Here is a 27,978-nt window from a genome sequence, read left to right on the forward strand (position 1 = left end):
ATAGATACGTTAATATATCTGCATTGCTGGAAGTTTTATGGTCTTACTAAAGTTGTAATTATATTAATAATCGAAAACTTCATAAGAAGATGAATTGTTAATATAATAATTTGCTCGTATAACTCTAATATGCCATTGAAGTTTCCATCGATACACCATCAATAATGTATCTATCGTTTACACTGAACTATTCATTTTTGCTAATATCTATCTATCTATCTATATATATATATATATATATATATATATATATATATATATATATATATATATATATATATATATATATTGTTTATGGTCCATGTTAAACGAAAGCTCCTAAACTACAGGGTGTCTCAAAAGTCCCCTGACAGGGTAACTCTGTTATTATCAGAGCTACAACAAAATGCAAGAGGGGAGGGGAAACTCTCCAAATATGACGTTTTCAATCTAAAGTGAAGAAATTTTTTGTTTTTTAATCGGACGAGCCATATGGGCTGTACACTCTTGATGCGCCCAATGTTAAATGAAACATTGCCATTTATCTAGACCCACAACATAAGTGAATGAAGTTACTGTCTGTTATGCTAACGTGCCGATGGCCAGTTCCCATTTCAAACATACCCACTTTCAGCATACTCTTACAAAATTTGTTCACCTCCCGTCCCTTCCTTACCACTTCAGCCCCAAGTAAATGAGAACGTTTCATTTTCATTTAACATTAGGCGCATAAAGAATGTACAGCCCAAATGGCTCGTCCGATTTAAAAAAAAAAAATCCTTCACTTTAGATTGAAAACATTATATTTAAAAACGGTTTCCCCTCTTATGTTTTATTGTAACTCTGATAATAAGAGTTACCCTGTGTCAGGGAACTTTTGAGACACCCTGTATATTAGTAGTACCACTTTTTGTAGAAATACCTACTATAAATATGAAGTTATTCAGATTCGTGAATCCACAAGCGGCACAGGAATCGACGAATGTTTCATACAATCCTTAGCAGCTTACCCTTCCCACATGTGTTAAAATAACTGGAACGAAAGTAAATTGTTTAACTTTCCATATTTATGCTCTAGAGGGTAAAGCAGTGGGTGAAACATGTATGAAACGAGTCTAACATGTCGGTAGACCGAACTCAGAAGTTCCCAGCATGCAAAGCTATGGAACAAAGCCTTTGTTCCCCTTTATACTAATTTAAACGTTAATAGCTACAGAAAGTGCAAATAAAGTGCCAGCTCCACCAGCAAATGCATTACTAGCAATCTTTATTCCTTATACGATGATATACATGCCCACCAAATTTCATTCAGATTTGGTCAGTAGTTACCGAGAAATAAAGTACCACATGCACACACACATTACCTTGAGTGAAATTTAAGCACCCATATACTTACGTCGGGGCTTTAAAAAAAATGGTAAAATTGTGGTAGTGTTGCAGATCTGAGGAACGTCGAAGTGTCCCATGAACATGTTGTCCCAAAGAAGGGACTTTGATCGAATCAAATAGACTCACTGCATGAGAGGAGTACACGAGTACTCTACAACTAAGACATTATGGAATAAATACTTAGGTCAGTTTTAGTAAGTTTAAGTAAGAATTATTCCACAATCCTCCAGTTATAGCACAAGAAGGTGCGTCTTAAAAAGTATGAACTAGAACTGTTAGAATTATTCTAACAATTATTGGTTACTCGAATATGAAATTTAAAAATTTTAAAAGCGCTAGTATCAATCTCTGTTAGGAATTATTTACACGAATCAAGAACACCAATTTGGGTATTTTTAACGATAATTTGCCAAATTTCTACGCTTTTTTTTCATAATCATGTTTTTATCTTGCCTCGAACATACTTCCATAATAAACGTACTACCATAATCGTGGTGGAATTTCGAAATACAGAACGGTAAAAATGTTATATATATATATATATATATATATATATATATATATATAAAATATAACAATAATAACAACAATAAAAAGCGTGGCTGCTTTCTGTGACAGATTTTCCTTCCAATTTTCTCGCCGAGTACGGGGGTTTTAAAGTGAAATGGAAGTATGCGATTTCAAACGGTATTTTATCCAATCCTCCAGGGAGGGTATTGATTTATTCCTGCATTCACCTGAACGGCATGGCATCTGCGAAATGGCAATCGAAGAGGGGGGGGTTTAGGGAGAAATCAGGAGGGGGGGCGTTGGACAAATGAACATCTGGCCTAAAAATAAAGACGAGAATGGTTGAGACCGAAAGGTGAGGGAGGGATCAACCTGTCTACGTTGCCTTGTTTCTTTTTTTATTTCTTTCCGGAACCACAATCCACACACATATATTCAATGTTGAACATATCTGAAATCCAAATATTGCAACAGTTTTCGTATATTTCTGAAATCTTCCGTTCGTGTTTACTTTTTTTCTCGCTGTATTTGAAATCAATAAACATTCGTTTGTAGCTAAATCCTGCGTTACAAATGTAAGCCTACCTTTTTGAAGAGGGCGGGGGTGGAGGAGGGGATTCACATCGTTCAAAATACGATTACCGTTAATGTTTACGTATTACTCATGGTTTACAATCTGTGACATTGCTTTTACATAAAGCGTTAGAATGCGGGTGTGCAAACTCGTTGCCCAGTTTTTAAATATGGGAGAAAAAGTGAAATAAAGTGTTACGTGTAACAGCTAAAGACGACTGTGATACGAAAATTTAACTAATGATAATTGATAATACGAAAAAAGAACGAGCAACTAGAGCATGGTGATGAAAGCTACGTAGATTCTATGATTTTTTTATCTGAGGATTAGAGTACACAAGCCTGAAATACAGAAATTAGTGTTTTGCCACCACACCGTACCCTCTTTAAAAATTACAGGTAGAGCTTCCTCGTGGTTATATGGTTAGTATACTAATCTGCGCAGGAGACCCGGGTTCAATTCCTGGTGGTTGTGCATGTTCACTCTCCCACGTAAGCTGTAGATACACATCTCAAAGTTTCGGTGCTGAAATAAACGCTAAGTTCCAATACAATCATCCAACCCTTTCAAGTATATACACGGAACATAAAGTGGAAAAACAACTCTTAAGTGACACAATTCTATTGAATATTTTCAATTTTATGGAAATTCACGTGCCATTGGGCTCGCTGAGGAGTTTTAAGGATGTGATTCAATTCGATTATTCATCTCATGGGAGGATTAAGTACTTACATAAGTCAATTATCCTTTATAGAGTGGGATGAACACTCGAATTGTCTATATCTAATATGCAGGTACTTCGGGAAGTAACCGCCATTGTGGCGTGGCACTAATGAGTAGCCCACCGTTGTTACATCACGCAATCTGTAATTCAGTGAACTTCTTGCTGTACTAGCGAGAGCATCGTACTGCCGCGCATGTGTTGGTTATAACGTCACAAAAGGTGTGCTACCACAGAAAATCCCACCAAATGTGAGATACACAGAGTGATAAGATTTCTTTGGGCAAAAATATGTCAGCTGCAGGCATTCATCGTGAATTGCATGCTTGATACTGCCCAAACACTATGACTCAAGGTGGTGCGCGTCAGTGGATAAGATTAAGATTTTTTAAAGAACAAGCCTTTATGATGAACCGAGAAGTGGAAAGCCTTCTGTAGTTTAGTTGATCTCGTCAATAAAATTGACAGCAAAGTTCTAGAGAACCATTGATTCAAAATCTCAGAACCGACTAAACAATTTCCGAGCACTTTTCAAACTATGTTGTACGAAAGTTATCGAAAAATTAGACTACAGAAATTCTATGCTAAACGCAGAACAACACAAATTCTAACGTAGCTTAAACAAGACAATCGAATGGACTACTTTATACTTTTTCTTGAGGCAGCACTGGAGGGAAGGAAGTTTTGAACAGGATAGTGACTAGCGGCGAGATCTGGAACACTCTGACGAAATAATAGTCAATAGCATGGGGTCATATCTCTTCTGCAAACAAACTAAGTAAAGTCCGTGAAACTTTGTCAGCGATTGAAGTTATGATTACCATGTTTTTGGGATGCTAAGGGAATCTTGCTTGTCTAACTCACGGAACGTGGTAGGACAGTCAATTCTAAAGTTTACTGTAACACTTTGAATAAACTAAGAAGACCCGTCCAGAACAAACGTCGCGGTCTGTTTACATCGGGGATTGTGTTCTTGCATGATAATGCTTGCTCTCACAATACTCGGCAGACACAAGATGTTTTGTGCCATTCTAATAGGACGTGTTTAATAATATCCCGTACAGCCCAGACTTGGCTCGTAATTTTCACCTGTTCACTCACATTAAGAAGTGGCTTGGAATACAGCATTTTGACTACTAGAATCTTCAAAATGCTTTAACAGCTTGGTTGAATTTCCAGGCAGTCGAGTTTTATGCAGAACATATTTGTAAGTTGGTGAAACACTATGACAGGTGATTGAATTTACATTATGACTATGTTGCGAAATAAAGTGTAAATGTACTGTTCAAATACAAGTAGAAAAGTTTGGTATTTGAGTTTTTCTTTATTTACAACCAAATGGAGGTTACTTTCCGAATTACCCTTGTATATGTGTTTGGCGCATGATCAAAAGGGCTAAAGTCAAATAATTTCTTTTTCATATAAGCCAAACCTAACTTCAAAATATGTAACATACACCCATAATACCAAACAAAATATAATGTTTTCTTGATCAATAATGTATCACAAACTGCAAACTGCCAGAAGGTGACTTAGGCACTTTTGACAAAGCACCAATAATATCTGTAAAATCTTAGGATTTGAATAAGTGTTTTACTTGTTAGCTTCAAGAACCCTGCCTTAAATGAGTCTCTATATACCCTCCAATGAGTCTCCATATAATTCAACTCTACAAAATATAGGAGTCAAAATTAAGATTTTTGACTTACCTACAGAAAATAAGGTAATTTTGAGATACGTATATGACTTGGTGTATTTTTAGTTCCTATAGCGAACAGAAAATATGGACAAAATACTGTAGTTTCTAGATCTTCCTTAAACCATGTCGAAGATCTGTACTGTTCTTCCTACCAGTGATGTCACGAGCCCGACTTTTGTCCATTCAGACCCAGTGACCAAGGCCGACCTCCGACTCAGAAGTAGCCGACATAGTATCAACTCTCTAGCATTCCTGCAGAATTTTATAGTAAATTGAGTTCACAGTACTAAAGTTGGAATTTTCACATGTTCTATTTATGGTGAGACATTTCTTAGGAGTCATCAAGGAACCTTGTCTGGACTATTTCAAATATAATTTCATGTTTCTCATCTTTCCATACTGAAAAATAATAGTGGTTTTCAACACAGAAAAAATTAAGAAAACACTGTTTGGGTTCAGCGGTACGTCTCATTCTACACATGTTTTACAGGTTCGCTCTTTTCAACTTCGATATCCCTCAAAAAAGAAGGAAAATCTAAACCTATAGCCAGTGTTCGTAGGTTTCCTTAAGAAAATTTTCCTCGACTAAAATTTTTCCCTTATCAAATTTTACCTAGTGTGTTTTGTCCAATACCTATGGGAGAAGTTACGTATTAAATACATTTTAACTATATTAAAGGAAGTGCCAACCACATTTGTTTTATTCATTTACTTATGTTCTTTTCTTTACTTTTTCTTCCATTTTTTTAAAAAAAAATACAAATAGCTATACCCAGTCAACAATAGGTACAAATTATGCTACTTCGAACACACACACACACACACACACACACACACACACACACGAGCTATTGCTATAGTATAGGTTTATTTCTAAAGAACAAAGAAAAATTTAAGCATTTATATTGGGGAATAAGTCACGTCGAGAATTTCCCTGGACTTTGACGTTTTATCGAAAAATTCCCTTTTTTCCTTTTTGCTAAATTTACCTACGAAATTTCCCTCAAACTACGAACACTACCTATAGCTTTTCTCTTCTCCTTTTTTCTTTTTTGTGATTCCCTCGAGCTTATATTTTGATCGAACTTGTCTTTCAATGTGTTACTATTAATACGAAATATTTAAAATTATTTATTTATATTTTTTCTTCTTCTTAATAGCTTGTGCCTTTCAAATAGCACTTTTGCCCGTAAATAGAAACAATACTTAGTGCATACAAAATATACATTATCGTTGTATGTATGGCTCCCGAACTATAGGACTTCTTAAATTGACTACAATTGAAGAAAGAATCCTGGACCGTTAAACATTTCATGTACATAGTTACCTTACTTTTTGAATAGCCTTTGCATATAAAAATTACAATTCATAGAACAATATATTATTTTCATCGTATCTCAAGATCATTCTTATATTTGTCCAATAATCAATTTTATTTTAATTTTATAAAATTATTGATGAGAAAGACATATTCAAAATGTGGTAACTTTGTTGATTATTTAGGTTCTAAATAGATTCTTTAATTCCATACCATTTATACTTGTTAACAATAAAGTTGATGTAAACTAAAATACAACATAACCTATTTCACTTATTCAGGTATAGTTAGCATAACTTTGATAAACAATGTTTGTATTAATGTATAGATGTGATTGCGTAGAATGTGAATGAAGTAAAACTTGCAATGAAATCAGAACAATATTCAAAGTGAAACAAAACAAAAACCAATTGATATCACGAAAAAATAATCACACAATAAAGAAATGATTACACTAAGGATTAATCTGAAACTTCGATATTATCTATATTGATCTTAGATAAAACTTCCGTAGGAACTAACTTTTCAACTAATTGCATCCATTTACTTTTGGTATGCTTTGACGGACGCCGTAACTTTAGTTCAAGTTACATTATCAAAAGATTCGATTAGGTTGCATTGAATAGCACAATCTTGAGTATAGTCCTGTATGTTATTTACTTCATCAGTTCTTTGTTCCTATTTTGAAAATTTCTGGCACCTATGTAATTACTACGAAATCTGGGAGTACGTGGAAAATTAGATCAATTGTTTACATTATTCCTAAAAGCTGTACGATTATTATTTCTGTTTCTTCTAAAATTAGGTTAGGTCGTATTGCCATTACGAGAAAATCCAACATTATCTCTCGTATTATAATTGCAATCTTCTCTAACATTGATGTTTCGCACAGGAATATAATTAGCTTGATTTCTGTTAGTATTATCTTGCAATCTGGACTGACTCTCATAATTTTGAACTATCATTATTAAGTTATTAAAATTAATATATTGCGAAGAGATCAATGCTTGCTGTAGCCTAAACGGTAATAATATTCTTATTGATGCAATAATGCGTGATTCCTGCTGATATGGATTGATCTCTTTCAAGTCATTATATGCTGAAATTACAAAATCTGTAAAAATTTTGTCCACTGTATGATCAAAACGTCGGTTTCTAATTTCAGCATCTCGGGCTGCTAACATAAAATCGTTTTCAAAATTTGATAACAGTGCATTTTTAAAATCTGAATAATTACACAGACTACCTCTGACCACTTTATGCCATACCGAACAAGGTGGTAACAAAATATGTGGCAATATTTTGAGGAAATTAGCCTTATCCATACCAATTAGTTCACATTCTTCAATTTTTTCTAAAAGGTACTCGTTGGGATGTCTTCAGATCTACCGCTAAATTTAGTTAAGGATCTTATTTCACTAAATTCCACACGAGTGTTAGTACTAAAAATACCTTAGATGTCTAGGGTTTACGTGTGTATGGTTCCTTCGACGTGGTCTTCTTTCTTCGTCCTCGATATTAGAGATGGTATCCTCCCTTTCAGAATATCCTTCTGATGAGTTGCTGTCTTCTTCACACGATCTTGATTCAGTTCTCCTATGTTCCTCATACACTACGTTGAGAGCAGGATCAGGATTACACTTTGTTGTACTGATTTTCTCTTTGATGATCTGTACCTCTTCTTGCAATCTCCGAATTTGGTTTGTATGTTCATTGACTTGCATTTCTACTACATCAACGGTACTTCTCACCACTGCAAAACTATGGATAATTTGCTCTATCCTATTGTCGGTTATTTCCAGTTTGGTATTTATCTGCTGCGTTACTTGCTCCGATTTGGAATCCATCTCTTGTGCCATGGAATTCATCTGCTGTCCTAGCTGTCGTAAAAGATTAATCACATCCGTTGAAGGCTCAGTTGCTGAAATATTGACATCTTCAACTCCTGTACTGGTATTCATTTTAGTTCTTCGATATATATTTTTCTTTTATTATGTAGTAAAATGTAATCCGTGATGTTGAGATAGTTTACTGAAACTTCTAACTAATCTCAAGGTTCCCACGGTTTCGGCACCATCTAAATATTTAACGTTATTTCTTCCGTTACAAGCCCTGATTCCAAATATATATATTGAATATTTATATACTACGTAAGATTATGATAAGATCACATCTCGGGTATACACTTCAGAATATATATTGCGTACTACATATCGAATTTGTCACATTGAAAAAATGAACAATCACATTCCTACAAGATGGTTCCTCGTTCTATCTTTTATTTAGTTACCATATCAACTAAATAAACAGGCTGTCATAGGAACGGAAAACAAGAAATATATCGGTATAATACAAAATATTTAAAATTATTTCTTTATATCTTCTTCTTCTTAACAGCTTGTGCCTTTTAAATAGCACTTTTAACCGTAAATAGAAACAATACTTAGAAGTGCATACAAAATATACATTATCGTTGTACTAGGACACACTAAAAAAAAAGAAAGAAAAAAGAAAATAATAGATTTAATGAGAAGGAGAGAGATCAGAGAATTATACTTTGTAGCCTAACACATCCTCTTCCCCTATGTATAGCGATGTTTTGTTGCCTCTTTAGTCACGCCAGGTCTAACAGCTCCCAGGTAGTTAATAACCCGTTGCATCTTTTCTTCCTACAATAAGAACCGAACGTACCATTTTTTACTTTTCTGTAAATAACCCACAACAATGGATTTAGAATTGTCATAATTATTCTCATAAATCAATAAAACTATTTAATTAAATATTGTGAAAATGAAATGAAGTTTTACGTCCCACGTTTATGCCGGCTAGGTTGAAGGACAAGGGCGCCGATTCTGGGGAGCCCGGCTCCCCCAAAGCTCATGTGGGCCCCCCCTATTGTATTTATGAATAGACAATATTTGTCATAATTTGAATGCAGTTTCTTTAAAAAAAACATATATATATATATACACCTTCTGCATCTGAATGCCCCCTCCCACATATACAGAGAAATCGGCACCCTTGTAAAAGGAGACGGTGAAGGAAATGGTAGAATGAAAAAAGTAGGAGGAAACGGGAGAACCCCGAGAAAAACAGCGCACGCGGTGTTTGTCCATCACGTAGCTCACTTGGCACGAGCTGGGATCGAACTAAAGACTCCGTACGTCAGAGGTGAACGCTCTACCACTGAGCCACCGTGGCCCGTTTTAATTATATGTTGTGTGTACTAATTATCGTCACTTTTGTGTCTATTAATTTGAGCCGTTTCATTTCACGGATTTAATCTGAAATGTACGATCACCTATTTAAATAAAATAAAAATAGAAGTTCAAGAAAAATAGGGACTACCATGTGAACTAGCTAAAAAGTTAAGAATTAAAACTGCATACAGGTAACCGTAATCTATGTATGTGTATGTGTGTGTGTGTTTTTAATTATTTTTCCGTTCTAGTGAACTTGATGGGTATGTTTGATTACAAAAAGAATGTGACTTTAACGTTATATATATTGTGTATAAAACAAAGCTTTTTTTTTTTTTTTTTTTTTGGAAAGCATAGTGTTTCGTTGAAGTAAATTAAATATAGCTGTACTTTAAAAAAAAACGCTAAAAGTAAAATTTTCCTATAACTGGAAATACAAATAAAAGCATAAAATACGAGACAGTTTTTACTTTTTTGGTAATTAAAAAAAATTGAGTTAATTAACAGATAAATGCTCAGAGCAAATAAATATAAACAATTGAAACGTAGAATAGACCTTGAGGGGTGGTTTAACCTTTCTCATTTGATATATATGTAATGTATAAATTTTCCTTTTCGTTCTTGCTCCTTCTTTTCCACAGAAAAAAATAACGTGGAAGTGCATGCCTAAATTATTTACCGTGGCTGTTGCCATAGTAACAAATTTCGCAGTAGAACACAAAACTCTCTTGCACATTCTCTCTCTCTCTCTCTCTCTAGTAAGTTGACTTTACCTAACTAATAAATCCTAATAAAAAATGATAAACATCTCTGTCTGTGAGTCACGCTTATCTTAATAATACAGTCGCATTAATAACTGTTCCCGTACCTCCGCTATCGGATGTTAAAACTGTAACGCAGTTGTAACAATTTTAAAATTATTGTTACTATTTAATTGAACATTAAAAATTGTATTGTTTCAGTTTAATTATTAGACTTTCAAACTATACTGTGCATAAGTGGGACCGCGGTGGCTCAGTGGTAGAGCGTTCACCTCTGGTGCATAGGATCCCGGGTTTTATTCCAGCTCCCGCAAGTGAACTTCATGGTGGACAAACACAGTGTACGTGGGTTTCCTCGGGGTCTCCCGTTTCCTCCCACTTTCTTCATTCCACCATTTCATTCATTTCTCATCATCATTGTCTCCTTTAGCCTAGCCGGCATAACCGTGGGACGTGAAACCCAAAGATTTCATTTCATTTTTATGCTGTGCCTAAGTGTCGGAACTCTTATACAACTGTTGTATCCTCCTGTTGGTCTATCGATAGATACCAGAGCAAAAGCGGTGAGAGATATCGAGAAGCAGTTTCTTGCAATCGATTCATCGTCTCAAGAATAGGTTTCATCTTCTGCGTTAAGCTCTTATTAAAAATTGGAAGTGAGTGAAATTACTCATTTCCGGTTTCAACTTTTTTTTTTCGCTGTATAACAAAAACGGTAGTAGATAACGACAAACTATTTCTTTCATTCGCTTCACCTCCTCAAGAGAACATATCGTCACCATACAGCACTCTACTAAACCGGAAGTGGTTGAAAATTGCTAGTACTTCCGGTTTCATCATATATATATATATATATATATATATATATATATATATATATATATATATATATATATATATTTCTTTACAATGATTCAGCATCCCAAGAATGTTCCATATCTAGGCTAACCCTCTGTTCAGACCGGAAGTGGTAGAAATGAACTATATATAGATAGATAGATATAATACTTTAACAAAGAGTGACAAACTGTTTTATGCAATCGGTTCAGCTCTCAAGAAGATATATCACCACCTGAAACATTCGACTGAAACAGCGAGTGATTGAAATTTACTAGTGCTTGCGGTTTCAATACTGATTTTCATAGAACAAAAACGGTCAAGGATACCGATAAACTCTTTTTTAGCACAGATTAAGCGTCCAAAGGATGAGTTTTGTGTTGACTTATATAATTTGTGAAAACCGGAATTGGTGCAAATCTAAGATTTTTTCGGTTATAACGTTGATCACAAATTGGATAAAACGGAAATAATTAGCGAAGAGCAGTTTCTTTTTATGTGGATTCAGTACCAAGAATATGTTTCACATGACTTTATTTCTCTTTTACAACTAGAAGTGATAGACATTAATTATTCTAGTTTTAATGTTAATTTCCATAATGCAAAAATAGTAAAAGATAGCGAGTAGTGGTTGTTTGATATGGATTCAACGTCTGAAGAAGAGGTTCTCTTATCTTATTCTTCTACTGTAACCAGTAGTTATGGATGTACTACTTCAAGTTTGAATGTTGAATTCACATAGTTTGGAAGCCAGCGGAGTTTCACACTGTGAAACTAAACTCACTTGTTTCAAAATAAGACAAGGGTGGTACCGCATGTTTTCCCACATAACCTAACTGCATGTATTTGATACAGATGTGGTTTAGTTACTACAACCACTCTCATTTTGTTCATGAATGCAAGAGAGAAAGTATTTCCAATGAACTTTTTGGTGACTCCCAACCTAATTTGATGTGTTTTTCTTCGATGATGCAGCGGGTCGAAGGGTCAGTTGGACAACTAATAATCGGACAACAAGATACCTACAAGAACAAAATGTATACAGAGTTCACACCGACGTAGAAAATCTGAAAAGTCAGTCAATTAAACTTACTCTTAAAGAGTCCTAGAAAAGTCAGAGAATTTCATGAAAATCTGGATTTTTTCTTCTCAGAACTTTTTCCTCTTACAAGGCTATTTGGTGGGAAATATTTTAGTTTGTTACGCAAAACTTTTCTATTTATACACATTCTATATTCATGTTCATGCATAGTACATGAAGAATTCCCTGATCGGGAAAAATATAGCTGCTTTTTTACGTTATATATAGACCTAGAAATCCTTAAATCATAACCTAGTAAAGCCAGCGAATTCGTGCTCACCAAATAAATGGGAATACTGTTATTGAATTCAAATAAAAAAATAAAATAAAATTGAAAACATACAAGAATCTTGCTTAAAACGCACACAGGAATACTTTAAAGGTTAAATATGTGTATTAAATTGTATTAAGTTTAGATAAATTTTATTCGATTTTCTCCCTTTCTACGGTATTTTCCTTTTAAAGGAACCAACAAGAATATTCTTTCCTTTATTGCACAGTCGCAACTGTTGAGATAGATTAACATCATGTGTCACGTAAAGCGAATGCGTAAAATACCTGATAAGGCCGTTGTTCTTTATATCGCAGAACGTGAAGTAGTTTTCTACATGCAACTCTCACGAGTTGACCTTTTGTTATTGATCAAATTGAAGTTTGTAGTTTCCAGAAAGAGTTCGTTTTTCTTTTACACACACCATCGTATATAGTATGCATATGAAACTTGTAGCAAAGGAAACCAAATTATTCTACAACTTGTGAAATAGTGAACAAAAATGGGTATTTATGTTCGTATATTACACTGACCACTCGTCATCCGAAATACCCGTAAATACTTGAAGTTCTACGATCTTCCTCCCAAATGATCTTAGTGGTCTGCAAGTACGATTTTACACTAAATTCTTGTTTGACATCACCAACTAGATTCAGATAATAATATTTGCAATAATAGACTTCATTCTGATATTTGTTGATACAAAATATTTAGAATGATAATTTAGCTTCAGCCGATAGTGAGGCAAATTACCGTACATTTCTGAATTCAGGACTACTACGAATTCAAGATGACCCGCCATTTTTTAACAAAGGGTTACAAAAACTACATCTACAGAGCGTGTTGGGTATGTTTTCAGAATTTACTATAAAACTACACTAAAAATAAATAAAATATAGATCCCCTTTAGTCTTCCTCACTGGAAAAGGGGTCCACTGAACCTACGAACGTTCAAGGTTAAAGCGGTAGGCGAGGAAGAGTGTAAGGTTGGAGCTTAATGGGATGCTTGTGATTCTGTTCAGTTAAGAAAAATTCTCGCGAAAACAAGACGACTCCATATCGTTGGACACGAAATTGCGCGGAGAAAAAAGCCACCTTGGATTCAGAAATATAGGATAGTAAAAAAATTAAACAACATTACACTCTGAAGAGACAAGTTCCCATAGGACTGCCCAATCGGTTTGTGAGTTATCCCGGTAATATTATTCTAGTGCATTTTTCTATTGCGGAAAATTAGTCCTTCGTTGATTTCCTTTATAAGTATTCATTATAAATCTTCACTAGAAGTGTTCACTGCTTCCGGATAATATAGCTGATCAACCGCTTCATCTACTTTTTTATATTTCAATTTCATAAAGGTTTGTTTCATGTAATTTTGTACTAAATAACAGTTAGAAAGTTTTTGACTGTCTAAACACTGAATTTGATAGCCCATAAATCTCAGAAACCATGTTCACGCCTTAATATTTCGTATACATACTAAGCCTGTGAAGGTCGACTACCATGCCAAGTTCGATGAAGATCAGATCGGGTGAATCGATCGCGTAAGATCTTGTAACTGCTATAGTTTAGTTCGTTCTGCGCTTCCCTCCAGCTTTCTTCTGCATACGGTTCAGTGTTAATAATTGCATAAACAGCATTCAAGTCAAGATACACATCGCCTGTGCCATAATTAGCAGGTATCTAATCATACTGTATGAACCAGAAAAATGAGACAGTGTTGCTTCTTATTTAGTTTGTCCATTTACGTTGCTGCACGATGTTTATCATGTAGTCAATTGGAAAGGTGGAGTACTTTTTAGCGACCGAAACTTCTTCAACCAAAGCAACTGTGCTTCAGGTAACTTACTTGCTTGTGATTTTAAAAAAAAAATCGAGTGTACAAAATTTATATTCGAGAAAATTTAAGAAAAAAAGTTATACGAATTCTTATGCGTAGTTTACTCGACGAATAATTGACATGTTTATCCTATTCTTATATATTTGTGCATAATGTCCCTTGTAGAAGTATAAAAGTAACTAAGCACGAAAAGTTACATTAAAAGATATATTTTCATTTGTTTTTTTTTTTTCTTTTTCTGAGTTTCCTAATATTTTAATTTTAGTGTTTAGTAACCATCAGTTTTTTGTTTGAAAACGGTGATTTCTCATAAGTTAATTTTCCCTTTCCCTTAACTTTATCCATTAAATTTCACATTAACTTTCACAACTTAAAACAATCCTTACTGAATTGCAATGAAAGTTGTCATTTTTAATTTTAATCAATTGATTTGGAAGTTAATTTCAACCGTTACATTTTTCTGACATCAGTTTTTAATTTAATCAATTATTTTTCATGGTCTCATTTTTTATAAAAATTTTAATCAGTTATTTTTTTATCAATTTTTCCAACTATGGTAGTTTTATAGAAATCAAGCGAAGCTTTGTGTATGTGTATCAAGCAAGTTTTTTTCACTCAACTTTAACATAAATCTTTATACTAAAAGTAAGGGTGAGTGATATTGAGGTTGAACCTAGTTTCCAGAGTTGTCTCCATAGAGATTAATGATAAGTTTTGAAATTTGAAGAGATGAAGAACAAAGACGGGAAGTACAAAATGAGAATTAATGTGACGAAGTTAACAGATGACTAGAATTTGGAACCAATAATGGGAACAAGCTAGGGATGTAAAGGAGCCGGAGTGTCTTCTGTGTGTGCCAAAATCAAAATGTCGAACCTTTACCTCCACACACAGCTCTTAGACCTTCATGGGGGGAGGGGGGCAAGATCGACCTTTACTTACAGCAAAAAGATATGTTGTTTGCTACATCTGTACTTGATCAATATAATTTTCCCTCAACCTAAACTTCTTCTAAGCTTATGACTCCTCAGAGGCCCAAAACATGTTCTTCTAACTACTACTGTGCCCCTTCGTAGCCAAGTAGGAAATGCTCCCACGCACTTTCTGTAGATTTGCTCCCGAGTGTGATCTGTGCAGGAGGAGATCACGGTAAAACTCAGTGCGTAGGGTCCCTGGGTCGATCCCAGCCCTCGCCAAATGGAATTTGTGGCGTACCAATGCCGTGTGCATTGGTTTTCCAGCTTTCTACCACTTTCTTCTTCCTCCATTATCATCTGTATCATCATCATCATCATCTCGCTTATCCTTGATGCTTAATTGTGAGACATTAGCTGTTTAAGAAAGCTGTGTAGAACCAATCCTGGGATAAAAACTAGAATAGTACTTCTGTCTCCACTTTAAACAGAAGCACGGTGTCATACGTAGTCTTAGTGCTAAAACGAGACGTTATGCTTCAATCAACTAATCAAATCAGAATATTTCTCTAACAGTAATTTATTATGTGTGTGACAAGAGTTGAGGCTGTCTCGTGTCGGAAAACTGTCCTCAAAGTGATATCTCGTCTCGGAAAATGAATTTGTCTCCATTGGAAAAGCTCTGTTTCATCTAATCTAATGGCTAACCCTAACATTCTAAATGTAGGTAGTATTAGCAATAGTAGTAGTACTTTATTTTATATCTTGGTGAAAGGCTCTTGAGTTTGACGTTAGCGAATTTTTTTGTTATTTTTGTTTTATTGAGTTTTAACAACCCTTTGTAGCACCAAAAATCTGTAAGAAAACAAATTTGGACTTCAACGTGAACCATGTCAATGTGTCATTCCACGAAAAACGAAACTCAGAAGTCAAAAGATTTCTTTTCACTGACAATTCCGTATAACTGTCAAATTACGAATACGTGTCTGGTATATGACTTGTTCCGTCCCTTAGTGCTCACTTATAACAGGCAACAAAATATGTTACAGTTCTTTTAGAAGAAATTCTCACATGCAATCAGCCATCAGTACAGTACAAAGAAGCATTTAGGAAATTTGAATGTTCCATTTTGTCACATGAAATGTTCTAATGTATTAAAACCCTGGCAACTTGAAACATCGTGATACATACTTCTCGCCTGATTTGTCTTTGTTAATACAATAGCTTAACATCTTTTGCGAGACCGGGACTATGTGAGACTGTTCCGAATGACAGTGTATTGTTACTTTATTTTTGCAATGTCAATTACGTCACTAGAATCAAAATTCCATGTATGTTATTCAAAGCCATATTATAATGACTTGGTATCTCGAAGGCGGGGAAGGGGATTTGAAACTAATTGAAGCATTCTAGGAAGTAAGGATAAACTCAACAAGAACTACATGTAAACTGAACGCTCGAAAATTAATCTATATCGATTTGAGGTGTGAGTTGAGTTGCTTTTGAGTTTAACGTCCCTTTCAGCAGCGAAGCTATATGAGACGGGACCTACTAAGCTAGACTGTGCCACCCAGTTCTCGTGCTTATATGTACAGATTGTCGTTTGTCTTCCTTATAAATAGATAAATTTACAATTACTTCGATTGTACAGGGTGTACTAGTAAGACGAATTTTCAGGAAACGCCTTTGAATTCGCTCATACACTGGGAATGCCTCAATTTTTTTTTTTTTTTTTTTTTTTTTTTTTACCTTCTATTTCCATAGCACGTCAGTTCTCATTAGATTTTCTACCTGTCGTACAGAACATCCAAAGTTAGACGTAATTAGCTCATACCATCCGCAACTATTCTTCCTGACCAACACTGAGCACCTAGTCTGCCATTTGTTCTGCTATCATTGTTCTTTGCTCTAAAGCTAACATATGTTTAACAATTCATTTTATCGTAGTTTTATATTTTTAGGAAACAAAATGAGAAGAAAGTATCTGCTTTTATAATGTCCATTCATTCAAACAACGTTTAGTGAATCAAACCATGGAAACAATATTAAATACATTGAAACAAATACAAAAGCTGTAGAAAATTGAAAATACGTTGCTTTCCCATTATGACAAAATTCAGTATTTTTTTTTTTTTTTTCATATGAGGAAGAAAAGTAAAAGAAGTGCAGCAGAAGATTGATGTCTCTTCCTTTTATATATTTCTTTTATTAACAAAATATATTCTTTTATTGTGCAAGTCGGGCCTTTTTTTCTTTCTTTCTTTCTTTCTTTTTTGTTCTGTTCATCAGAGCCAAAAAAAAGAAAGCTAGCTGGAATATCTATCTATTTCTTTTATGAAGCAGCATAAAAGAAGAAAGATAAAGAAAAAGAAGAAGAAAGATTAAATGGCAATAGGTTCCCGGTTTTGTTTTGTGGAACTTTTTTTTCCCTGTTGTATTGTGGTGTCATTTTTGGCATGAGAAAATTGGATGAGCTTCTTGGGTAATCATTGGCTTGCAGCCAACAAGACCTGTTTCTAACGGGAAGAGATGTTCCTTGTTCTTCTCTCTCTCTCTCTCTCTCTCTCTCTCTCCTCATTCTCTAATTGAAAGCGTGGCTGACGCTCCAAACACCTATAGAAATAAACTTCATAAACAGGCTGGCAGGAACAGGCTGTTCCAGGTACGATTCCAGTAGTACCATGTCTTTCTGGCCCTTTTGGGGTCTGTCTGGCAGCAGCAGCAGCGGTGGTGGCTGAAGAAATTGTTACATGCATACAAGGGTTGGGAGTAAAACTGACAAAAGCTCTTTCACCTGCTTCCTATCTTCCTGTACTACTCACTCTGTTGTCAATGTTCTTTTCGATGCACATCCACATTACATGAAACACTTTGTTCGAATACTCATTTGTTCATCCACATAGACCTCTAAAATAATGGACTGCAGTTTCCATGAATCTTGTGAAAGAAAGTGTCATCATACATCTTGCCTATGCATTGCCCTTCGAAGAAATAAGTCTTAATAATATCAGTATCAATCTTTCTTAGCAATAAACAGATCATTGCTACTGCTATAGGATTCCTCTGTTTCTTGAATTACCAAGTATGTTTATCAGTGTTCTTTATATCGAACCTAATTTACAAATAACTGAAGGAGGCACCGTGGCTCAGTGGTAGAGCGCTTACCTCTGGTGCGTGGGGTCCCTGATTCGATCCCCGGTTAAGTAAGTTTGTGGTGGACGACATTGAATCCGTGGGTTTTCCCGGGGTATTCCCATTTCCTCACAGTTTCTCATTCTACCAATTATTGCATCATTCACTTGTTGTAATCATAGTTTCTCTTAGCTTAAAGGGAATAACGTCTACATTTTTCATAACCATCTGTGTGTATGTCTATATAATACAAATTTGAGTATATGTAATAACAATAACCCGTTTACCATTGTTTTAATACCTCTTACGTGCCAGCAGTTATATGAACAGTTTAACTCAGAAACAAAAAACTAACTTTTATGTGTGAAAATAACAATTAGATTGCCCTGAAACGAAATAAAATTGTTTCTAAATATTCCTGTAATACTGTCCTTTCATCCTTTTAATGTATTAAAGAATAAATCCATGAATGTAGAAACAGACACGCTATAATATTGAATCTTATTATTTTAAACATATTTCTTCTTACTCATTCCTCATCCACTTAGAAGTTTTGTGTCATTTCTTATCCACTCGAAATATATTTATTAAATTTCTAAATGATTAGAAGGTTTTTATAAAGTCATTTATGCAGCGCAGAATGAGAGATTTCTTGTTTAGGATGTTGTTTTAATTTCCCATATGCTCCAAATATGTATTTGCAGAAATGTAATGAACGATTTTTTTTTTAATAGATATTCTCCGCGCTATAATGAAACAAAGTTAACTTCCATTTAGCTTCAAGGCAATAACAATTATAACTGTAGCCTTTTCGTCTCCAACGCCTCTATCCTTTCGAATGTCGCACATTTATTCATGACTAATTGACTAACATGAGGCTTTTCAGTATGCGGCTCCGGGTTCGAACCCAGTGTGAAATACAGCCTTGGCTAAAACCCAAATAGTTGTTCAGATCCCAAACAGAAGATTCCATCACCTATAGAGTATCAGTGATAATAACGGCCATTCAGTTCCAATAAATCAATCAACTGAATGATACACGTTTCAATAGTGTGGCATAATCAACATATAAAAGGTGTCCTAATAAGAACGACGGATGTAATGTGCTTAATAGAAAACATTTTTGACGAAGAATAACAGATGCGTTTAGATCCTTACAACGCATAAATATTCTGATTAAAGAATACCAAGTTTGTTTTACACAACATGTCATGTGATTCGGTTGTTAACAACGTTCTTACAAGTAACCATGTGGTGTGGATTTTGGGCTGATGGAGAGATAGGGTCGTACTTCGATTCAAGTCAGGAATGAAACTGTTGTGACAGTTAATGGGAAACGTTACTGCAATATGGTTAAAAGTTTTTTTTTAAAACTATATTTGAACCAAATTGATGTGAAACGCAAGTGGTTTCAACAAGATGACGCTACTCCCATGAGGTGATTGTCTTTTTGCGTGAGAAATTCCGAGGCCAAATCATCTTTTGAAGTGATCACTAGAACTGGCCAGCTAGGCCGTATGACCGTACTACTAAATCTGTTGATCTTCTGAAATATCGAAGGTCTACGCAAACAAACCTCCAACAGTGCGAGAACTAGGAAGGAATCCAGTTCCATCAGTGAAAGAATATGTGCAAAATTAATTATAAACTTAATCAAAAGAGTGAAACCCTGACAAGCAAGTAGTGGAGGACATAATTATACCAGCTGTTACCTTTCATTCTTAAATCGGAATATTTATCCGTTTTTGATGTAAAAACATTTACCATTTTGTAAATATATAATATTTTATTAAGCATATTAATTCCATTGCTTTTATTGTTGCATCATTTATAAGATTCCAGACGTCATTATTTCTAACTTTCTTGATTCACAGCCCTCGATTTCTTAATTCAAGGGATTTTCCAATTGTCTTATGATTGTGTGCAATACAAAACTGGGAATCACATTCATTATGGGTTCTGTTACCAAATACGTACTATCATTTATTAAAATAAATTGAAAATCAATGGATATTATATACAGTCCTGATGTAGAATCGTGAGACTTACGTTCGATTTGGCAAGCTTTTAATGCTACCACAAAAGTGCGGCTGGTACAAAACTGTTTAGTAGTTTGCCATGCGTTCCACATCAGTAAAGTGGCAACAGCGTGGGACAGTCAGCCCTGCCTTTTGCATATCAAGAGGATCAAGTCAAGTCTTTGGGAATTGGAATAACATTATACCATGCGTTTTTCTTTCCCATTCGAGGCCGAGAGTGCGGCGCATTATCGGGAAGTACGGGAAGTACTAAAGGAGTTAGCCGAGGGAGCAACCCAGTTAGTGTCGGCAACATAACATTAGAACTGGAATACATGAAATGCCTTTCTTAACTAAAAATTGAACCTGATAAATTAATAAACATTAACATTCTATTGGAAATTAATCCATGCACTGAACAATGCCTGAACTGAAATTATGTTCGAAATTAATACATATATCGGAATTGCATTCGAAAACACAGCAACAATACTTGAATTATTGAGAAAGTTATCGTATCTCATACTGTGCGCTTCGATCAGGGCCTGTAAATGTGGCCTTCGTCGTGTTCGTACGTCACCTGTCGATAGCAACCGGGGAGCTCTCTCGGCTGGTAACGATAAGAAAATAAGAATTTTGATTTTCATTCCATGTTAACTATAAAGAAACCCAATTACATTATTGTTATTATTATTAAAAATATTTGTGTATTCCAGTTCTAAGAAGAGATTATTTAAAAATGTTACTAGAATAAGGAATATAGGAAATGCTAAACGCTATTTACTTTCAGTTGTACTACTTCCGGACTCAAACTGGGCTGACGGCCAACTGCCATATCATTGGCCGATGCATATGCGCCGCACCCCCGACCTCGAGTGGAAAAAAACGCACGGTATAATATTTTAGACCACTTTTGCAGCGCTTTCATTTGCATCTTGTCTTTAGTTATTTCAAGACAAATTGAGTTTTTTTTCTGTTTGTTAGGCATATGCATTTAATGTAGTTTATTTGGAGAGTCTTGAAATGGACACCAAATATTTATCTTTTTAAATTTTGCTTTGAAAATCAGGAGTTTATTTTTTTAAAAGAAAAAAGATAATTATCGCTACTCTTTTCCTTCTTTATAAAAAAAAACTCTTGTTAAAATATTTTATATTAGCCTTGTAAAATAAGGATAAAAGTTTGAAATAAGATTCATAAAATCAGAATTTCGTATATAGCAAATGCATAACTTTAGTTAATGGTTATAATTATTGCTTTAGGTATTAAATTATTACTCTAGACCAGTGGTCGCCAAACTTGTGAAGCTTCTTAGCTACCATACCGTTTTTAAATCCTGTGAGCTACCAATCAAAAGTACTAGACTTAAAAAAAAAAAAATCTTACATTTGTTTATGGAGGAATCAAGGTTAGCCAACCGAGCGTTAACGCGATCTGCCGAAAATGTCCCCAGCTCGCGATCGACGGTTTGGCGATCACTGCTCTAGACTGTCATTATAAAATTTTATAAAGTCGCTGACGAATTTATAATACATGTTTTTATTCTTTTTTATCTTTTATTTCAGATTTGGGAACGCCTTTCTTTCCTGGAGCACCAGAACTGTGGCACCACCCATTGGCATACTCTGCAGCAGAACTACCTGGGGCAGCTCTACAACATGCAACGCTTGTCCATCCGGCCCTGCATCCCCAGGTCCCCGTACGTTCCTATCTTTGACTATCTCCAGACAAAACTACGGAAACTCAACTGCAGGCCGGGATCCATGTTAGTTCTATATTGATTGATTGATTTTCCACCTCCACCATTTAACCACCACCTTTTTGTGTTCTTTCTCCACGTCACTCCATCAAATTATCTTCGCCCCGTATTATTATTACACCAAAAGCTCTTTCGACTCTTTCTTTCGTGTTTTGATTTCTCATTTCTATGGAAATGATAAGAATTTATATATATATATATATATATATATATATATATATATATATATATATAATATGTATTAGGGTTCTCTTCTATTTTTCTTAGTTCAAGGGTTGCCAACTAATTCGCATATAATTAATAAACATTTATTTATTTTCTATTATTAAAAAGTTGGGAAATTACAACGAAAATATACCTACTTTGGTTATCGTACATGTACGGGTTTATTATATATTATAAGATGATTAAGTCTGTTAATACGGAAACAAAATCTGTTTCCAACATTGTTCAGTAGATACATTTTGGCACATTAGAAACTGGTACTCTGTGGTTTTTCTTCATTACATACATTAAAAAAAAAAAAAAAAAAAAACTAAGTTTTGAAGATGGAATATGTGAACGGCGAGATAATCTTGTTTCTTCAGTTTTACTACGCCCAATACAGATGTTTATATATCAAAGGTAATGTAAAACGTTCCCACATAATGATTTTTTTAATTCCCCACAACGCGTTGAAGGCCTCGGAGGGTATATCATCATATAGCATTTTCGCTTTATTTTGACCCGTAGAATATCGCTATGTTGTCCATGTGTACCATTTTTAAAACACCCCAATATATATGCTGTTGGTTGCTTCTTTCAAAAAGGGAAATCTCCATTCTTATTATGTAGGCTCTCCCGTGGCTATCTGGATACCGTGCGCGCTTTCGGCGTGGGGGGACCCGGCTCGATTCTCGGTGGGAGCTCCGTGTACAGATCCCTCATTAAGCTGTAAGTTCACATCACATATAGCCTGGGATGCTAAACTAAAAGTCCTATTCTTATTTTCAGTGTAAAATATCTTTTTGGATGTATACTAACCATTTTTTTCTTCGCCTGCTAGCGATCCAGCAGTAAATATTTAAATCTCTAAGCTGCTTCTCTCAGTCCATTTAAATTTTAAAAGAGTACAAAATGAGAGTTCCTTTGAAAAAAATACTTAAACTCATTGTGCTTCGACTACTGTGTGACGTATCAACATCTCACAATCGCTTAACAGGTTAAACATCGTTCATAAATTAAATCTCTGTAAGCTTTGTGATAAGTTAGCATTTATAAAGATAGTTCTAAATTGACCCAAATCCTAACCCCTAAGCACTTGAGTAAAGAGTAGAATTTAAAATGCTTTCCTAACAAAAATCTTTGTTGAAATCAAGGAGAAGAAAGCATCGTAAAATCAAGGAAACATTTTTTTTAAAAAAGTAAAATGAGTTGATGTATATTTTTAAAAAATAAAATATATATTGACTAGGTATTTTCTCGCTAAATTACGAATTATACCTGTTCTTTTATTTACATGGAAGTTACTTCTAACCCAATATCCATCAGAGTACTTTGAAGTTTGATGCTCTTATTCTCTTAATGTTATACGTTATTAACGTCAGTATTTTGACACTTGCGCATCACGATAGTTGTCCTCTTGTCATACACAATTATCCAGCATACTTCTATTAATGAGTATGTCAGATTAGAAAATATTCCACCTATGGGTAATTGCTTACAAATTATTTACTCATGTTTGAAGATCGACGATTAAATATTCTCGATTCATACCTACAGAATGTTCACAAACATTAATACCTTTCAAAGGTATCCAAAAAGACTATTTTTGAATTGTAGATAGAGAAATAAATAAATTCAGAAAGAATTCTTGCATTTAGTAAAGGTATTTTTTCACAGTATTATACTTAACGAAGCAGCCATTTGTGCATTTCATAATATGAAGATGCTGCGGTGAAAGTAAGTGAATGTACTTAATTACAAGAAGAATTTCAAAAATATTTTTTTCTGGTTGCAGATTATTCTGGTTGTATTTTCTTTCATTCGAAACAAGAGATGACTATTCCATCGCCTTTTGATTGTTTGCAATCGATATACAAAATTATAGATCAATACCAAACAATTGATAATACAGTTAGTAATATAGTCTAATATAAGTTTTAAGATTTTCTTACAAAGAACATTGAAAATTTTGTACATTAAGTAGCAAAATAACTAGTCTTAAGCAATGTAAAATTATTATATGCTTATAAAATTATACTAAATATATTATCACTAAATCCTTAGCGATGATAGATAATATTTTAAAAGATATTGCTTTTAATATATATATATATATATATATATATAATAAATATAAAATATTATATTTTGTTTAATATTACCAACATTAAACAACATATTGGTTAATTACAATCAATATTCGAATAATTAGAAATGATGTTAATTATATTTCTCAAAGATATTATTGACGCTTGAACTTGTATCTATCGAACGTAATAGAATCCTACCCTGGCTTAGCTAATCTAAATCCTATTACGGACTATTATACCGCATATTTTTGTTCTGCAAGTAAAGAAAACAAATACTTACCAAATAAATCAAGATAAAATTTATTATTGTATTAATTAAGTGTTATTGTAGTAGGGTATATCATGAATAGTCACATTGATTTTATATAGAAAAAATAATGTTTTCTGGTCCAGTTCTCATTTCTGGCTACTAATAAGTAGCATGATAGTAAAAAAAATATTCCATTCAGTGTGTCATTTTTTTATGCAACCAAGTTAACTTGCAATAAAAGACGCAGTCGATCATAGTGGAAAAGAATGTCCAGTCTATATACACAAGTCTGGTAGAAAAATGAACATAATTGGCGCTGTGCAGGGTAGAACGAGAGAGGATGTTTCTCACTTCCTGGGCATTGGTATTCTGTTCTCTGATTGAGCTTTTTTCCCTTTACCATTGACGGGAAGGAGAGCTTGGATATGTAAAGAATGAGAAGAATCCTGTTTGTTCAATGTTTGTACGCCACGAGAGATTGTGTACTGTTTCGTACTTTAGATACTTCACTAACAAGACAGACCAGAGCCTATAATGATTGACAATCAAGTGGAGAAATATAATTTATATTGAAGCGATCCAAACTCGTAAAACTGTAATGTTTAAATACCATAACTTTGTTCAACTATTTAAAACATGTGTTTCATCTCTCTATCTGTAAATATTGTTCTAGTTATTATCTTTGCAAGACAAAGCCATTCCATTTGAATTCCACTGTTTGGAAAATTGTTAAACTGGTATACAAACCGTACTGATTAAAACCAACACTAAAAGATCACGGTACAATTTAATATTTCCAATATAAAACATATACTGTGCCAAAATGTATGTACTGAACATTATACAAATCAGTAATAATTAAATGAAAGCATCTCGTAGCGTCTGGCAAATAGAGATCATATCTGTTCGTAGAGTACAACAATACTTCCATAGTAATTTTGTTTCTGTGTTCTTGCGGTGGTTTACTGGTAGGGCGATCACATCTGATGCGAGAGGTTCTTGGTTCGATCCAAGGCTATGTAAGTTTGTGGTGGACAACATCATGTCCGTGAGTTTTTACAGTTCCCAGTTTCCTCTGACATTCTCATTCCACCATTTGTTTCATAATCATGGACTTCCGTTAATCAACTGTCTCCTTTAGCCTAAAGGACATCAGCATGGGAGTTATGTTAAATATTTCATTTATTTTATTTTCTACGTGCTGCATAAATGAAGCTAATTTTTCATAACGGATATAGAAAAAGATATATTCTTCATAGTTATTTTAATCTGTAATAGTTGATTTGAGATGTCCCATAAGTCGTAAAGTAGATGAACAAATATTCTATATTAAGTAAATATATCTTTTTACAAAAAAGGGAATGAGGGAGTATAGTCCATGATTGTAGTTTATTATGGTGGATTATATTGCTAATTTTCTCAATAAATTTGAAATTAGCTTTACATATATATTTCCAAAGATGCTTACGATGACTTATCAACAATTAATGACACAGCAAAACCTAAAACAAAGTAGCATTAATAAGTTTTTCGATCAATCTTGTAGGTATATTTAAGTAAAAACAATGAATCCTTTATTTCTAAGTCTCTAGAGGTATAACTTGACGTTGCAATCTTTCTGTAAGCAAGATTTGAAAACTGCAATTGCACAAATGAAATAGTAGAGCACTGTGTTGGCAACCTTAATAGATATTCCTGTTCACGTATCACTGCTCACCCGCTAAATTCCCACTACCATAATGTTAAATTCTACCTTACACTATTTAAACACACCGTTCAAGGAAAATCCTTGCACTTGTGTACCCCTTTCTTCTTTATTTTTATTTTGGGGTCAAGTTCCTGTCAGGGGTCTTCTTTTTTTGTGTAGTTACACATAAAAAGAAAAGCATTAGTAGCACAAGAGATAGAAATTGAAAATAATTTAGTCATGTAAATTAAATGTTATCAATAAATAAGGAACCTATGAAACATGAACAAGAGAAACTAGAGTATATTAGATTTCAGTTCCGTCCATGTAGCAATGGCAGGCACAATTATTATCAGCTTTACATTTTCTATAAAGATTATATAGATTACTTCTTGAATAAAACCAACATAAGGTCTAAGTGAAACTAATTTTACGTCACTATTCATGGATTAATACACACAAATATACAGTATACATACTTGAAAAAAGTCATTTTAAAAATAGACATCCCAAAAGTTACTCTTAGATTATAGGCGCTACAACTTCATACCAAAAAGAAGCAAATAGTCTTAGTTATTCTGTTATTAGTGAACTTTTCTAATATAATTTAAAATAGCACAACAAATCATGACCTAAATCACTAAATATTAATTGTCATATTGAAACCTACATTGGTTCAATCGTAAATATAGATTAATCTAAATGGGCCCTAGTAATTCTCAGATGTACAGATCAAATGAAATTACTACTTTCATAAATGTAAAACCAAAGAATTTACTTTTTTCGTAATATTGTTCAAAACTATATCCCATAACGCAATATTTGATATTGCTTGTTCCTTTTCTTACGTGGTTCTGAACAAAAAAAAAAAGTAATAACTATGAAGTCTCTTTGCAAGACCAAGTAATGCACTACTTTTTCACAGTGTAACCTTGCGCAAGAGAAGACCCCTTTATGGAACTACACCTTTTGTTCTTATTTTCAAAATCCCAGCATATTTTAAAATGAGTCATGTATTTCATAGATACATTTACATTTATACACACACACACATATATATATAATACACACCATCTCATTAGATGCAAGTTACCTGTTTCCGTGGTTTGTTTTGTTGCAATGCACGATATCATGGTGTGTTTGCATAGTATAAAGAGCATTATTAGTAAGTTTTTTTTTAATCTTCAATTTATACGTAAACGTAATTGTGGAATATTCTGTTAATGTCTCACATAATTACTAAAATTATCGTTTTCGTTAAGAAAAAAAATGTAATAAAAGATTAATTCGAAGATTTGAATACGTTATTATTAATTTTATTATTATTGATATTTAGCTTTTAGAAAATACTTTCAATAAACAAGAAAGTTAAACTTTCATTCAAAAACTTGATCTTATTTTGTAATAATAGATCAAAAAACATGAAACACAAAGTATAAAAATGGTAAATTTACGAGTAAACCACAAGAGATTCCACGTAATAAATAGTTCTACTAGAATAGAATATCTTCATTTTCATTAAAGATCTTATGATACTTTTGTGTGTTGTAATATATTACACAATTTCGTACCAGAATAATATATTCATTTTTCTAATGTTTGAATAATATTTTATTCAAATGTAACATTAACAAATTATCACTATTAATCCTTGAATTTTCAACAAAGTGGTTACTCAGATTATGTAAAAGGTAAAGTTACCTTTCTTCATCAAAAAGAATTATTATTTATTATTTGCTATTAT

At 33.8% G+C, this 27,978-nt stretch overlaps 1 protein-coding gene across 5 annotated transcripts in view; it reads left to right on the top strand.

Moving 5' to 3' along the window:
- cpo (RNA-binding protein) overlaps window positions 1-27,978 on the top strand; it is a 150,107-nt gene that overhangs the window by 81,778 nt on the left and 40,351 nt on the right. For 4 of the 5 annotated variants that reach the window (XR_014128023.1, XM_081736211.1, XM_081736214.1 and 1 more), the window contains exon 5: window positions 21,810-21,943. Coding sequence is in view for 4 of the 5 variants with exons in the window: in XM_081736211.1 (XP_081592337.1) it covers window positions 21,810-21,943 (134 nt within the window). In the remaining variant the exon portion in view is untranslated. The remainder of the gene's footprint in view (window positions 1-21,809; window positions 21,944-27,978) is intronic. The other variant, XM_081736213.1, reaches the window with a different exon arrangement.

This window comes from Thermobia domestica, chromosome 13 (assembly GCF_964235325.1).
Source record: "Thermobia domestica chromosome 13, izTheDome1.hap1.1, whole genome shotgun sequence".
Lineage (NCBI taxonomy): Eukaryota > Metazoa > Arthropoda > Insecta > Zygentoma > Lepismatidae > Thermobia > Thermobia domestica.